Below are 15051 nucleotides of genomic sequence, written 5' to 3' on the forward strand. Positions count from 1 at the left end.
GTGTTGTAACCACTGCTCAAAATGATAACACATTCTGTGGATTTAAATTTTACACAATTTTATACAACTGATTTTTCTTATGTCTAACGTAAAAGTGAGAGAACTGAGATTGAGAGACATTCAATGTCTACTCCAAAACTTTGCTAAACTGAAACTTGTTTTCACAGATGGCATTCATTCTGTTAATTCAGCCCTCTATAATGCCCCCTTTTATTTTTCCTTTTCAGAACCATGGATCTGATAAAATTTATACTGTCACAGCAAACAAGAGAAATCATTTTCTATTTTGCTGGTTAATGACCAAAACGAATTTTTTTGGTTTCAGTTTCTACCTTTAGAGAGGCTAGGTAATTTATGTTCTAAGGTTAATCACCTTATGCCTCCCATCCTGTAGTTGACTATGATATATTATTAGCAATTGTGAATCTTCTCTTCTACATTTCACCACTATTCCATGTTTTACAACTGTTTCTAAACAAACAACTATATTGAATAGTAGATTTATTGTGATCAACTGAAATAACAGAAAAATATGTGTAAGACTTTTTTTAAAGTTCTCCATAAATCTTCCTTGAGTACAAATACTACAGACAGGAGATTTAGAAGGGAAGAATATATATACCGGTATATATTTAAAAATTCTCAAGTCTTATAGCTCTATAGGCTGCAGTTGAAAGTTAATTTAGGAATGTGTAAACTAGGGACATTCCAGATATGGTCTTAGATTAATATAGAAATGAATCTCTTCTGATGTCCACTGGAAACCAAGAGTAAAGGACGGTGAAATGTCAATCCTAATAAGCACTACAGTGTTCCTGATTGTCCAGGTGTTTACACTAAACCCATTGCTTCCTTCCTCGGGACTTTTTCATCCAGTCCCAGCTGCTTCAATGGGTTTACTGTAATTTGTTATTAATTGTATTGATGGAGGCTGCTGGTTAATTGTCCTACTTCTTAATATTTTTAGCAGAAAAACTTCCATGTTCCATTGAAAATAGCTTGCGGTTCATATTTTGCTGATTGTAAGATAGTGCAAGTATGACTGTAGATATTTTATCGGATATGTTTTATAGATAGGCCTCATTTAGCAACCACAATTGAGACTGGCAATTTGGTCATTAAGTAAAGCAGACACTAAGTGAAACTTTGCCTGCGCTTAGTTAGGATCTTACTTCAGCTTTTCTTTGATTTACAGACCTATGAAGGTTGTAAGTGCAAAGATTGATCATAATATTACTTTTTCATCACTGCCATAATTCTGAATTTTTGCTAATTGGCTAAACAAGGGCTACCTGTATTTTATTCTTTATTATTACCCTGTAACTGCTCTGTTTTGCAGATTTTATTTATTTATTTATTTATTTATTTATTTATTTATTTATTTATTTATTTATTTATTTATTTATTTATTTATTTATTTAATTTATATACCGCCCTTCTCTCAAGAGACTCAGGGCGGTTAACAGGGCAATACATAAAAACAGATACAAAAAAATTAAAATTATTAAAAACATGATTAAACAGTGCCCATAATACAAATTTAAAATTAAAGTCATAATAACAATCCCACCCCATCCCATCAGGCTAGGCCCGCTTCCTTAAAGAGATGGGTTTTTATTTAATCTTAGTAATAAAGAATTTGCATTTTTTTAGAATAGTTGTTTAGAGTAGAGATAGTAGAGTAGAGTAGAGATAGCAAAGTTAATCTTCTGTCTGTTATTATGATATGTACAAATATTTCTTTAAGGATCAGTTTTGGCTCCTATTTTCAAAAAGAAAATTGGATGATGAAATGAAAATAGCATAATATCACCCTCTATCTCAGGCATGTCAAACTCGCGATATTGCGTGATGTCACGCAACATATCGGGACTTTTCCCCCATTGCCGGCAATGGGGTAGACGCAGTTTCGGCATGACACATCTGGCCTGTGAGTTGGCAGTTTGACATGCCCACTCTATCTGCATCTCACCGGGACAGTCACATCTCCACATTTTATGGTCCTAACTTTGTTTGTTTGTTTCAACCCTGCCTACCACAAGGTTTCCAATCTCTGATCACAAAATGAATGCAGCCTTTGACAGGAAAAAGAGGCCCACCCATTCCTATTACAAAGATATGAGAATTCCATCTAAATTTTCCTGACAACCAGGCTCTTAAACAGTGCCAAAGACGGTATTCCCATTTACAATCTGAAAAAGATTTTTCTGTTTGAGATATAATACTATAGAGTTTTAACTCTCAGTGTTGTCTTTTGTTGCTGTGTTTGTGTCACAAACCTCAAACAGAAACCTCATGATGAAAATCAAACATTGTCTTACAACAAAGAGATGAAATCATTTTAAAAAAAATTCTGTTCTTCAGCTTTCGGCAACATACAAATAGGCATATATACAGAATGACACAGGTTACAAATTTTAGCTTTTCCATGGGTTTGTGTCTATGTTTGTATATAAGGAAATTAGCAGGCTAATGATTTTTATTTCTCCACCCAACCCCTTTCTCTTGTTGATGATTCATCCTATAAGACTTAGGGCAGAGACATTCTCTTTTATTAATCTGTAAGAATACTAGCGCTTCATCCTCCCATCCCACTAACTTCAAAGGCACTTCAATGTTTTTAAGGGATATGCCTTCATGATAAATTCCATCTCACCTCCAGCCCTCATTAGTCCTAAAGTCATCTTTAGTTGTCCCACTGTTAAAGTTGTTTTCCTCTTTTCTGAACATAAACTTTGCCATATGGACAGTTTACAACACTTGGTGACAGAGTTGCCAATGAAGTGATAGTAATGGGCATTGCTCAGCACCTATTAGACTTCTTAAAGACCCTGCAGCCATGTTCTCAGGGCATTGCCCTCCATGGCCATTTTGGCTTGGGTTGTGAGCTTAATTAGACAGTAAATCCGTATTTCAGAAAACGCCTGCTATGCTTTATCCGGGTTTCTTATTTTCACATTTTTCTAGAAGAGCAGTGAACCTTTTTGTTGAACAAGTGCTTAGCAGTTCTGTGAAAAAAATGGAACCTATTTTTTTAAAAACAAAAAACGTCTGGCACTCCTGTTGATATTTTCTAGAAAAGAGAGACAGGTTCTGACAGTACAGTAGTTTCTTCTGCTTTTATTCTCAAAGAACAGGTGTTTCAGCTGCTTTTGCTGAGAAGGGATTTCATATGACTGTACTTTCCACTGTTTTCAAGACTTTTGGGAGAGGCACCAGTTTACTTACTCCAGCACCATTTTATTTCTCAGTCTTGCTAGTCACAATCATTTACTTCTAGCATTATAATTTTTGTGCAGTTTTTACTTTTGAGGAAATAGTAAGAAAGATGTGAAATTGTCAATAATTCTGCCAATTTCTGTTTTCCTTTGGGGCTTTTTATGAATATTGTTTATTATTAGATTTACATAATCATCTCAAATAATTGTCAATAATTCTGCCAATTTCTGTTTTCCTGTGGGGCTTTTTATGAATATTGTTTATTATTAGATTTATATAATCATCTCAAATAAATTACTCTGGGTGGATTACAATATTTAGATAATAAAAACAACTATGAAACCATAACATAACCATAGCATAGCAGGAATCATAAACAACAAACAACATAAGCAGAAGATAAGCTCCCTCACACATCTTGGGCTCCAGATTGAAGCAAAGAACCACACCTTCAAGGTCTTGCAAAAGGCCAATGGGATGGTGCCAATCGGATCTCTGGAGGGATATTTCAGAGGGTGGACAGTCTGGACAGGTGAAGTAGAAGAGGAAATTCTGTTGATTGCCTACAACTTCGGTCCCATCCTGCATCCCAACTTGTCAGCTAGGATATTTTTGAACATGGGAATTTTGATGCTCCCTGAATAAGTATGCATCTCTCTCTCCCTCCCTCCCCCCCTCCCTCCCTCTGTATGTTTTGTGCATATGTGTAATCACATTACTGATTCAAGTTTCTCTAATATCAAGATCATAACTTCAGCAAAGTCTTTCACTTTCCCTCCACCATGCATTAGAGAGAATAATCTTTGGTTTATTTTCCCATTCACAGGTAATACTGTACTGGGAGGCCAAGGAGGGAAAGGAATTCAGGATATCCCTCAATCACTTTCCCTAAAACAATCCTTCATTAAATCTGTAAGTGTCAGGTCTGCAAAGCCAAGAATGATATGAGTAAAAGCTCAAAGAAGTTTCTTTATTGCATATTAGCTCACAGACAAATCTTGTCAAACTAAAGCATATTCTGCATAACTATCTAGATAAATGCTGATAAGCAATTAGGGAGGATCCCTCCTCCACTGGTTCTTGCATAGCAATGTTTCAAAGCTGGTGTTTCTCTTTATTCCTTCCTCTCGTAATTCAGACCCAGATTCTATCACAATAAGCACACTACCACTCACCAACCTCATTAAACCTTTGAGTTTAAAGGAGCAAAATTATGTATCCTGGAAAGGAGGGTCTGCATCATTGGTCATTGACTTCAAAATGGGGAGAGGGGGTGAAGCAGAAAACCAAAGTCCAGAAACTGTTTCTACAACTGCCCCATCATCCTACCAGTAATATTTCAAAAAGCAATAACAAAAAATAAATGAGGATGTTTTCAACATTTCACTAGTTAGGTAAAGGTAAAGGTTCCCCCGCACATGCGTGCTAGTCGTTTCCGACTCTAGGGGCCGGTGCTCATCTCCATTTCAAAGCCGAAGAGCCAGCGCTTGTCCGAGGACATCTCCGTGGTCATGTGGCCGGCATGACTAGCACGGAAAGCTGTTACCTTCCCACTGTAGTGGTCCCTATTTTTCTACTTGCATTTTTACGTGCTTTCGAACTGCTAGGTGGGCAGAAGCTGGGACGAGTAACAGGCGCTCACTCTGCTACGTGGCACTCGGGATTCGATCCACCAAACTGCCGACCTTCTGATCAACAAGCTCAGTGTCCTAACCCACTGAGCCACCGCATCCCTTATTTCACTAGTTACAAATATTCTAATATCTAATATCTGTTTTTTCAGATCTTTATACAATTTTAGTTCTAATTACTTGTGATCTTCCTATATAATAGAACAGGGGTGTCAAACTCAATTTCATTGAGCGCCGCATCAGCATTGCAGTTGCCCTCAGGGGGCCGGGTGGGTATGGCCTGGGTGGGTGTGGCCTACTGGGTGGGCGTGGCCAGCTCTACATCGTTCGCATCAAGGGTGCCTATGGGGGCCTGTGCAGGAGTGGGACAGATCTGAGGGTCTCTGGCAGAAGGAGGGTCTCTGGGCCAGGGCCAAGACAGTGGGGGCCGTTCCCTCACTGTTTCCAGGATGGCTTCGTGGGCCGCATGAAACCACTTTGCGGGCCGGATCCGGCCCCCGGGCCTTGTGTTTGACATGTCTGTAATAGAACAAGATATATCTAATAGCTAATGTATAGAATAGAATAAAAACTTTATGTCACTTTGAATGTACACTAATTGGCATACATTAAAATGAAATTTTATTGCATACTGCTCTCAAAGGGTCACCACCTCCTATATACACTACATAAATATGACAAAAATAAATAAATAAATAAATAAATAATAAATAAATAAATAAATAAATAAATAACTCACTGCAGTGAGCTGCATGGTTAGAAATAGCAAACACATCTATGGAGGGAACACAAAAAAATCAAAGCAATTGCTAAAAAACAATGGTTGGAGTGTCCATATTGATTATTTGATTCTGGCTGGGAAATTGTTAGGGTTGATGTCCACATAACTTCAAGTTACAAGGCTTAGATCTATGTATTACTGCCTTTTAATGGCTGAAGCAGAAGGAAAGGAGCAGATTTTTGACCACTCCTCTTTTTGTAAGCATTTCATTTCTGAAGTATCACAAGTGGGCAGAACAAATTTATATTAGCTACAGACTACAAAGGGGCTTTGCAAATCTTGGAATTTTGGAGCCTTGCAAGAACACTAAACAGGCCTTAATGGACTTCTGGAGTTCTTTGTTGGTGGGATCTTCTCTGTCAGACTTCATGCCGCAGTCCACATATCTGAATGCTCCTCTAACATGTTTCATTTCAAAATGTACAACATTGGTATACAGAAAAATACATTTGAATTAGGTCAGAACCCAAATAGTTTTATTTGCAAAATTTTGGTCATGTAACTGAAAGGATGCTGCAATTGCCATAACTAAGAGATAGTTTGGTATAGTGGTTAAGGTGTTAGCCTAGGAAAAAACAGCAGATCATGAAGTCTAGTTCCATGTTAGTCATGAAAGTCAACTGGGTGACTTTGGCGTATCACTCTCCCCTGGCCTAACCCACCTTACATGGTTAGTAGGAGGAAGAGGGATATTATTTTATTTTTTATTTTATTTTAATTCCATTTATATCCCGCCCTTCTCCGAAGACTCAGGGCGGCTTACAAGCTTAGCAGTAGCCTTCATTCTATGTATATGCCTGCTTATTAGGGCTTTCACACACACCCCAAGCGGCATTATTACAAAGTCAGCTTAATTGCCCCCAACAGTCTGGGTCCTCATTTTACCTACCTCGGAAGGATGGAAGGCTGAGTATGTTATGTATGTTCATCACCTTGAATTACTTGTAAAGTAATAAGGATGGGATAAAAATCTAATGAATAAATAAATAAAACTTCAGGCACAAGTTGTAAAACCAAAATTTTTAGTCATAATTTTGAATGGTTGCTGAATGAGTAGTTATAAATTGAGGATTACCTGCTTATTTTTTTCATTGAGAAATGACTCAAATTAAATTTCCAACTGTTGGAGGAGTAGAAGATGCCTACAGGTGGAGAGATATCAGCCTTCTCAGATATCAGGAATTACTTTATCAGAAAGGTGATTAAAAGAGAAGAAAAAGACATTGGGTAGAAATTCTGGATAGAAATTTCATTTAAAGAGAAACTACAGACAAGATGGATGGTTTTGCTTTACTTTGGTTATGGGGAAAGTTTGTATCTTTAGGTAGCTTTCCCCAAGCAGGTACTTTCCAGATATGTGGGACTGTTATAATCCTAGCTAAATGACATGGTGTTATATGGGATGAGTTAAGCAAATACCTGTCATACCCAATAACTTGAATTATACCCAGAAGCAAACAGCAACCAGTGCAGTTTTCAAAGCAAGGGTATTACATGGGCATATCTCGGCATGCCCATTGCTATCCAGGCATTCTGAATCAGTGGAAGCTCTCGAATGATCTTCAAGAGCAATCCTGTGTTACAGTAAGCTGGGAGGTGACTAGGGTATGAGTGACTATCTGGAGGACTTCCCTATCTGGGTAAATCTGATGTACCAGATGAGTCTGTGCAGAGGCTTTCCTGGCAACAGCTTCCACCTGCTCATTGTGAAGAGCCATGAGTCCAGGAAAACCCACAAATTGTCCACCATTCTTAAATGGGAAAGTACTACTTTATCCATGGTTCAAATGGCACTAACATTTACACCACTCAGTCTTGAAAGGATTGAATCAGATACAGTTCCTCCCCATCCAGATTTTAAAAAGTGTAAAATATCCCACTACATCCTGTGAGCCTGGTGTAGCGACCTAATGCCAGGATACACAGTTCAAAGGTCACAGACATAGGCTATAATAACAAAAACTTGCAAGTGCTTGACCTTCCCTCCTCATATCCCATTGAATCATTTTGTCTGAATGTTGATTTTGCTTTCAAATGTTATCTTGCTTCCTTGGACTTGGAATGTCTCATTACTCTGCCTAGGTAAGGCTTCTTATATGATTCTGTTAAGTTCATTTCCCTTATCTCTGCATCCAAGATAAACACACAAGGAGAGGCTCCCTAGAGGGGATTTTCAAGATCCCAGTTACAAGAAGCAGATAAGACCTTGGCTGAATCCACTGAAAGCCTCTTTAAACAGGCTGATTGAAAAACAGACATTGCTTAACTAATATTTCTATCATATATACACACATACACACACACACACACACACACACACAGAGAGAGAGAGAGAGAGACAGAGAGACAGACAGACAGAGAGAAATAGATAGAAATTGGAAAGATACTACTCAAAGAATCTTTGATCACATAATGAGCAAAAGGATTAATTTTTTAAAAGGATCCACATTCCACCCTGAAAAGACACATGGACAACAGTCATAAAAAGCTATGGCACTTGAAGATGGAATCTGAGAGCTGCAATGCATGGGGCTAAGATGGATAGCTCGTAAAGCTACATCACATACAGAGCCAGAATATTCTGTTTTAAAATCTATAGTATAAGGAGTTTACTTTGTCATGGTTAAAAACACGGGATACAGGGAGGAACAAGACAATTTATTGTTCCAAAGGTACCTTTTCAAATGGCTACTGGATTTTTTTCCCTTGATGATGTTTCACTTCTCATCCAAGAAACTTCTTCTGAAGAACTGAACTGAAAAAGCTTGGATGAGAAAAAAAAACAAAGTCCAGTTGCCTTTTTGAAAAAGCACCTTTTGGACAACTGTGACCTGGCTGATTGAGTATCTCCATAGACAGATCAATTTAGTGCACACACTGTAGTGTTTTCTGAATTTCCCATCCTAAAATGGTAAGAAACTCTTGTAATTTTATAAAAGTGAGGGGAGGCACTGGAAGAAGCAAAAAGAAGGGGTGGAGCTGCACATAGCCCTCAGAGTTTTGATTGTCTAATTCTTGCTCAGAAAAATAATAGCATAGAACAGTTCGTTCCACCATTTTAGAACTGAAGCTGGCCCTGGAATAGTCAATGCATTCACTGTGGTACAAAAGGAATAGGATCCCTAGCTAGAGAAGATTGCAAAATGTTTCAGCTTTAAATATGGACCTTTTGTTGTGTTTTGGGATCCAGTTCTCTTAAAATGGCATCTTGTTTCTTCTAATGTTGGTGAACCACCCAGAGCTTGAAGCAAAGGGTGGGGGAAGGACTTTTCTCCAACTGCAACAATCTTGAAGAGTGCACAGGAAATGCAGTGACTTTAATGCATTTAGACTTTTGACACATTTGGAACAGGTTGGTTACAGTATTAAAGTGAGACGTTCTTTCTGTGGCTTAAGAAAAGAAGATAATGAGAGGATGAGAGAAAAATAATCTTATAGAAAGTAGGATAAAAACAACTAAGAATGAAAGATATCAGGGTTATCACATCTAGTATATTTTGCAAACAGAAGTTGCCAATAATATCCAGATCAGTTTTGAATTGAGAATAGGTTTTCATTCACAATATTAGAAGTGTTATATGCATACTTTGTTTCTATGTCAACTTAGATGACATTGAGGTTCCTTCCAATTTTGTGACTCTAGGTGCATTCAGTAAGGAAGGAAAGATGAGAGGATGGGTTGCAACTGAAGAAGGAAAAGAATGTCATCAAGAACACAATTGATGTTAAAAACAGCCTTCTGCATGATACTAAAAATCCTAAACTAGTCCATCATTCTGTTTCCTAGAACAGTTACTATTAAGCATGCCATGAAGGAACAACAGCCAAGATTCAGCAGGATATTTCATCTGATTATGAAGGTTCTAACTGGATAACATACACTGAAATTTATCCTTTTGGCATTAAAGCCAGTTACCAATTATCCAGTAAGAAAACAAAATAAAAACATCAAAGTGAACAAGCAGAAAAATAGTAAGTGATTTAGAGGCAAGAAAAGGAAAAAGATGATGAAAAAGAAAGAGAAGAGGGCAAAAATTACACTGATCATTATATGTTGCTTCAAAACTTAAGTCACAGAGATCAAAAGAAGTTACTCCCAAATAAACACAAAGAATTGCATTCAAACATAGAAGATGCTTCTTTGTTGATAGTTGAAATATGCTAACATGAAAAAAACCTCAAGACTCTCTGCAAGATGTTCCTTACAGATGCTGTGATGAGAAAGTGAATAGAGTAAAAGTGAAAAAGATAAATTCATGACAAATTTATATAGACCTAATTATTGATTGATTGATTAGCCCTTGGACCATATCAAAGTGCAAAGTTCCAGAGACAATTACTAAAATTTGATAAAAGCAATTTAAAATGGAATTAGATAAAATACAATTTAAAATGAAATTGGAATAAAATAAAATGCAATTGGGATAAAATACAGCCTAAAATGAAATTGGAATAGAATACAATAATTTAAGATATAGATAAAATATGATAAAATCAGTATCACTCCTGCAATCTATCCCAATCAGTCCCACATATGCAGATCTCAACTGAACCATTTGGTTAAGTACTGTGCTGTGTTAAATGTTATTTTCAGATTCTGGCCGCACATAAGGTAAGTTGTTTTGATGTGGGGATCCCAATGGGTCATCTGCTTGATATATAGACTGAGGTACCTGTCTCTCTCCCTCTTATACAGACCTAATCAAAGAATGAATGAATGAATGAATTATAGTCCAGCAGAAGAAAAGTAGTCATGAGCCTGCCTTTTCCATGAAAATCCTATATTTGAAATGTGGCCCTGTTAATACTTGGTTTAAAGAGAATAAGATATAAGAAAAGAGAAACTTTTTGTCTAGCTAGCAGCTCTCCTATTATTCATTCTATTTGCATATTTATCTTAATAAAAATGGATATTGATGGTGGTGAGAAGTCTTGAGCTTCAGTCTAAATTATACTGATTCTGTCTAAATTTCCATGTATATATTTAAATAGTCATAAAATCAGTCAAATCAAATAATAATAACAAGTAAGTTGGAAGGGACCTTGGAGGTCATCTAGTCCAACCCTCTGTTCAGGCAGGAAACCCTATACTATTTCAGGCAAATGGCTGTCCAGTCTCTTCTTAAAAACTTCCAGTGTTGGAGCATTCACCACTTTTGGAGGCAGGTTGTTCCACTGGTTAATTGTTCTAACTGTCAGGAAGTTTCTCCTTAGTTCTAGGTTGCTTCTCTCCTTGACTAGTTTCCATCAGTTGCTTCTTGTCTTGCTTTCAGGTGCTTTGGAGAATAGCTTGACTTCTTCTTCTTTGTGGTAGCCCCTAAGATATTGGAACACTGCTATCATGTCACCCCTCACCATTCTCTTCATTAAACTACACATACCCAATTCCAACAACTGTTCCCTATATGTTTTAGCCTCCAGTCCCCCAATCATCTTTGTTGCCCTTCTCTGTACCCTTTCTAGAGTCTCAACATCTTTTTTACATCATGGTGACCAAAACTGGATACAATATTCCAGGTGTGGCCTTACCAAGGCATTTTAAAGTGGTATTAGTACTTCATGTGATCTTGATTCTATCCCTCTATTAATGCAGCCTAGCACTGTGTTGGCTATTTTGGCAGCCGCAGCACACTGCTGGCTCATATTGAAGTGATTGTCTACTAGGACTCAGAGATCCCTTTCACAGTTACTACTATTGAGCAACGTACCACCTATACTATATCTGTGCATTTGATTTTCCCTGCCTAAATGTAGAACCTTACTTTTTTCACCATCGAATTTCATTTTGTTAGATAGTGCCCAGTGTTCGAGTCTGTCCAGATCCTCCTGTATTTTAAGCCTATCTTCTGGAGTATTGGCTATTCCTGCCAGCTTGGTGTCATCTGCAAATTTGATGAGTTCCCCATCTATCCCCTCGTCCAAATTGTTGATGAAGATTTTGAAGAGCACTGGGCCCAGAACAGAGCCCTGGGGCACCCCACTACACACTTCCTTCCATGTAGATGCAGTTCCATTGAGGACCACATGCTGAGTACGGCCTGTCAGCCAGCTACGAATCCATCCACATTTTTCTATCTTATCAAGTAGTAGGTTGTGATCTACTTTTATCAAATGCCTTACTGAAGTAAATTATATCTACAGCTTTCCTCTGGTCCACTAATTTTGTCACTTGGTCAAAGAATGTAATAAGATTTGTCTGGCACGATCTGTTTTTGACAAACCCATGTTGACGTTTAGTGATGACTTTGTTTGCATCAAGGTGTTTGCTGATTTGTTGTTTGATTATCTTTTCCAGAATCTTCCCAGGTATTGAGGTCAGGCTGATAGGTCTCTAGTTTCCTGGATGTATTTTTTCCCTTTTTTGAAGATGGGAACTACATCAGCTCTCTTCCAATCCTCTGGTAGTTCCCCAGTGCTCCAGGATCTTTGAAAAATATAGTTCAGTGGTTCTGAGATCACGTCTGCCAGTTCCTTGAGAACATTGGGGTGTAATCCATCTGGTCCTCGTGATTTGAACCCGTCTAGGCTGGACAGGTGCTCACTTACCATTTTCTTGCCTATCTTAACTTGCATTTCTGTTCTGTTTTTTATGGCACTGGTTTTGGTAGGTTGTACTGTTTTTTTCCCTTTGTGTAAAGACAGATGCAAAAAATGAGTTAAATAGTTCTGCTTTCTCCCTGTTGCTTGTCACCTTCTTGCCATTTTCCCCCACTAATGGACCTATCATTTCCTTAACTTTTTTTCTTGTTTTTTATATGTTGAAAGAAGCTTTTGTTATTTTTTACTTTGGTCGCAAGCCTTAGTTCATTTTGAGCCTTAGCTTCCCTCACTTCATCTTTGCAGGCACGGGCTATTTGCTGATATTCTGCCTTAGTTATGTGCCCCTCTTTCCACTTCTTATACTTGTCCTTTTTATCTTTCCATTTGTCAGAGAGTTCTTTATGTAGCCATGCTGGTTTCTTTTGAGAGCTGGTGTTTTTCTTCTTTGTTGGTATTGTGCTAGACTGGGCCTTTATTATCTCACTTTTCAAAATTTCCCAAGCTTCTTGAGTTGTTTTCCCCTTTAGGATTCTCATCCATGGAATTCTTCCCAAGGTCTCTCTAAGTTTATTGAAATTAGCTCTTTTATAGTCCAAGACTCTAGTTTGGCTGTGTTCTATTGCTTCTGCTTCCAGAAAGTTGAATTCCAATATTGCATGATCACTTCCCCCCAAGGTTCCTGTGGCTTCAACACTTTCTATCATTTCATCTCTGTTAGTAAGAATTAAATCCAATATGACTAATCCCCTAGTTCCCTTCTCTACTTTTTGGGAGAGGAAATTGTCTGCTAGGTTTGTCAGGAATCTGTTTGATCTTCCACTTAGTGCAGAGTTTGTCTCCCAGTTGATATCAGGGTAATTAAAGTCCCCCATTACTATTGTGATGTGCTTCCTACATACCTTAGTTAGCTGACTAGCAAAAAGTTCATCTATTTCCTCTGCTTGGTTGGGCGGCTTATAGTATGCACCTATGGCAATGTCATTTTTTTTCACCTTTTATATTGACCCAAATGCATTCAAGTTTACAGTTTTCATCATTGTTGTGCTCTATTTCTGTAGAGATAAAGTTATTTCTTATATATAGAGCAACTCCACCTCCTCTTTTGTTTGGTCTGTTTCTTTTAAATAATATTTAATATTAGTTATAGACCAGTGTAGAATAGTCATATATGAACCTGCAATGCATTGAATAATAATGATGATGAATCAGAGAAGGCCACAAAGTACAAAAATCTGAAAATTGAAATTGAAAGATTATGGAATAAACTGGTGGTCCCAATGGTTATCGGCACACTGGGTGGGTACCAAAAAATCTCTGGTGGCTCTTAGACAATCTATGCATTGACAAAATTTCTACCTGTCAGGAGCGCCCAAACGCTTTTCGCCCAGAGGGAGAATTGATGGAGAATGGAAGCTTCATCTGCTAGCAAATGGGGTACTTGGAAACAGAGCATTTTGTGCCCCATAGGTACCCAATCACTTTTCGTCCAGAGAAAGACTGGCAGCTTCGTCTGCTTTAAATGGGGCACTGGGAAAAGGAACAATTTGCTCTGTTTCCAAGTGCCCCATAGGCACCCAAACACTTTTCACCCAGATAGGGAACTGATGGAGACTGGAAGCCTTTGTCTGCTTGCAAAATGAAAGAATATGGTAGGTGGAGGGAGGCGGCAGGTAAGACTTGTGCCACCTGGTGCTTCAGCTTCCCCTGCCTGTCCGCACCACTCTCCTCCTCACCTCCTGAAGGTGTGTTCCACTGGCACTGCCCTCGCCTCCCAAGAGTCTGCCCTGGGAAGCCCTGTAAGCAGTTGTGTCCATGGGCAAGCAGACTATGGGAGGGAGCAGGCAGGTGGCTTCAGGTGGAGGGAGGTGGCTGGGGAGGCTTGTGCTGCCCAGGCACAGTGCAAGCTATGAGAGAGTTGGCAGAGAAGGAGGCGGTGGCTGCCACTGGGCAGATCATCTGCGGGGTGAAGCGGGGGCGGCCCAGATTGAAGAAAGTCCCTCCAGCAGAGGACGAAGCTGTTGTGCAGTGGTGGAAGAGCCTTTTGCTATCACTTCCCCCTGGCTCCGAAATGGCAGAGGGGGACCAGGTAAGGCAACTGAGCCTCTCCACCCATCCTCCGTAGCATGGCAGTCTGGCTTGGGAGGGGAATGAAAGGAAAGAGGCGGGTGGGCAGCCAGGTCATTGGCATCTCGACCCCCCCATCTGCCTCTCCTCACCTCATGGTGTCGGCACTGGTACAATGCATGCTCTCCTGTCCATTGTGGCAGGGAGCAACCAGACGGTGGAACGGAGTGAGTGGGCTCTTAACCAGGGCTTGTTTGGGGGTAGGGCGTATATTAGACAGACGCCAAAAAAATCAGGCTAGGGCTTATTTTCTGGGTGGGTCTTAATGGTATTCATTATGGGTTGATCCACAGGACCAGCTTATCCTAATGCAAGTCCAGGCTATTCTCTTCTTCTTAAAGACAGGAACCCACAAGGTCTTCCCTTAACCATGGCCAATCCATTGGGCAGGCAGCCTCCACCTATCTTTTTTGTCTTACTTGTGCTAGCTCAGACAGGGCTTCATTTCATTATAGGCAAACATCTGCACCCAAATTAGCCCCTGTGCACCATGGCAGGAGTGCCCCATCCCTCTACATTTTGGTTCATGCATTCCACAACCCTTTATAAAAACCTATTTTGTGATGGGAACTTCCTTTTTTTCATTTTGACCAGGTGAAAAAAAGAGTTCTGCCACTTTCATCTTCCAGTCAAAGAAACAAGTTAAAACTGTGGCTTTCCTTCCCTCCTTCTTGCCTGCCTGCCTTCCAAGCTACCAATCAGTCCAGGAGAAATAATGAAGAGTATGTCATTATCAGTATCTCATTATCAAAGGCA

The 15051-nt window shown here is 39.1% G+C and overlaps 2 protein-coding genes across 2 annotated transcripts in view; one reads left to right on the forward strand and one right to left on the reverse strand.

Moving 5' to 3' along the window:
* OSBPL7 (oxysterol binding protein like 7) overlaps window positions 1–9713 on the forward strand; it is an 85935-nt gene extending 76222 nt beyond the window's left edge. Inside the window, exons 24-25 of the mRNA XM_081343711.1 lie at window positions 4046–4131; window positions 9275–9713. Coding sequence (XP_081199837.1) covers window positions 4046–4111 — 66 coding nt within the window. The 3' untranslated portion in view covers window positions 4112–4131; window positions 9275–9713. The remainder of the gene's footprint in view (window positions 1–4045; window positions 4132–9274) is intronic.
* Window positions 1–15051, reverse strand: part of TBX21 (T-box transcription factor 21) — a gene marked incomplete at both ends in the record, with an annotated part of 46555 nt that overhangs the window by 18916 nt on the left and 12588 nt on the right. The window lies entirely within an intron of this gene.

The sequence above is a fragment of the Vipera berus genome (genome assembly GCF_964194415.1).
Source record: "Vipera berus genome assembly, chromosome: Z".
NCBI lineage: Eukaryota > Metazoa > Chordata > Lepidosauria > Squamata > Viperidae > Vipera > Vipera berus.